The sequence below is a fragment of the Ahaetulla prasina genome, chromosome 1 (genome assembly GCF_028640845.1).
Source record: "Ahaetulla prasina isolate Xishuangbanna chromosome 1, ASM2864084v1, whole genome shotgun sequence".
Taxonomy (NCBI): Eukaryota; Metazoa; Chordata; class Lepidosauria; order Squamata; family Colubridae; genus Ahaetulla; species Ahaetulla prasina.
The window spans coordinates 370,981,934-370,983,733 of record NC_080539.1 but is presented as its reverse complement, the minus strand read 5'-3'; the positions used below and the strand labels follow the sequence as shown (position 1 = coordinate 370,983,733).

At 47.2% G+C, this 1,800-nt stretch overlaps 1 protein-coding gene across 1 annotated transcript; it reads right to left on the bottom strand.

Annotated features, from left to right (window-relative positions):
• Nucleotides 1–343: 343 nt before the first annotated feature.
• Nucleotides 344–1,255, bottom strand: ZNRF4 (zinc and ring finger 4). Its single transcript, XM_058163305.1, has one exon. It carries the CDS (start codon nt 1,253–1,255, stop codon nt 344–346), a length of 912 nt encoding a protein of 303 aa, XP_058019288.1.
• Nucleotides 1,256–1,800: the final 545 nt, after the last annotated feature.

Sequence of the window (1,800 nt, the reverse complement as noted above, 5' to 3'; positions counted from 1 at the left end):
ATAGTTTCTGAATCTCCTTCCCTATTTCAAGAGCTGCTACCCATCCATTTGGTTTATTCTTTCTTAGGAACCCTCTGTCTGTGGGTGATATGATAGTGATGATGATAATGACGATGACTTTCAAAAAACCAAGATACAGCCAAATGGATCTCCTGACCACATTCCCACCCCAAAAAGAACCACCCCATGGTTCTTTTCTGACCATCGAAACCCCAAATTCCTAAAAAACAACATGCACAATGACCACAATTGGGAAGAATTGTGTTGTTTCTCTATCCCCACCCCTCCCATTGGATCTGGAGGTCCATCTCTATTTCTTCTGAACCGCATCTCTGCCATCTCCTTAGATTGCCTTGTTAACCTTCTGCTTGCAGATTGGGCACGTCTTGCCAGCCATGGGTTGGATGAGTAACCAGGTGTTGATACAGGTAGCATGAAAGACATGGGTGCAGGGAAGAACCTTCAGCCGGTCACCTGCTTCATACTCCGCCATGCAGATTACACAGCTGTCATACCTGTCACCATGTTTGAAGGTCTTCACTCGGATGCCTTGGTTGGGCCGGCCCCATTTCACCCAAATGACCAGTAGCAAGAAGCTGGTCCCCATGCTGAAGCTGATGAGCAACCCAAATTCCCGTAGGACTTTGAGGAACAGTTGTTGAGTACAGTAACCTGGCCAGATTGGCAGGTCATAGACAGCTAATTCCCAAAGAGTTGCATATGTTTCATCCGAGCAGGAATTGTAATAACTCTGGGGTACCACCACCATAATTTGGGCATCCTTTGCTGAATGAACTTGCCTTCTCAAAAGTTTAGAAGACGTCCGTCCGATAAACAACGATGGAATAATGATCGGCAGTCTTCTCTCTTCCATGCTGACCACCATGTTCACCAAGAAATCAGAACACATGTTGTAAATGATAGCTGCCCGGTATCCAGCTTCTTGGGCATGGAAAACTTTAAGGTTGAAGGAACAGTCATATCGGCGGATGAGGGCGACGAAGCCAGAAGGAGTCCTGTTGGAAACTGGGGCTGCTTTTATAGGGTGACAAGCATTGGCAGGCACCGTTTCAAGAAGGTAACCCTTGAGACCAGTTACGGGCACGGCTGGACCAAAACAGGCTGGGGCAGCGTTAAAATCCATACAGGTGTCATTCTGCTTGTACACCAGATGAACAAATGGTTTGGCCAAGGCGGTCTCGAGAAGCAAGGAAATGGTCACTAGCAGAGGAAGAGGTTCCACCAAGCCCCACATGGCGGAAAGCGCTTTCTCCAGACACAATGGATGGAAGATGGAGGGAGAGACTGGTGGAGTATCTAGATCTCAAACCCTTGGCATTTTGGATAGCTGGTGAGGCAGCCTTTGAGGCCACCTCAACCAAATGATAGTCTTCAAGAGGAGACTGAGAGGTCTCCTTTCTTGGAACTCGTCTCTTGAAATGACAAAACTCAACTTGTTCTCTCAACCACACTGACACCACACTTTTCACCACAAGGCATGTAGCTCTCGCCCACCCCAAGTCTAGTAGTTTGAAACAGCCCACTCCCTTGTGACATCACTCGCTCATTGCTTGGGCTACTATCTCTGAGTGGCAAGGAGAGAAGAAGGACTGATGTGTACTTAAACGTAACAGGTAAAAAGTACAGATAAAGGTTTCCCATTTCCAGTTGTTATGAATCAAAATTAGAATAACAGAGTTGGAAGGGACCTTGTAGGTCATCTAGTCCAACCTCTCACTCAAGCAGGAGACCCTACACCATTTCTGACAGATGGCAGCCCAGTCTCTTCTTGAAAGCCTC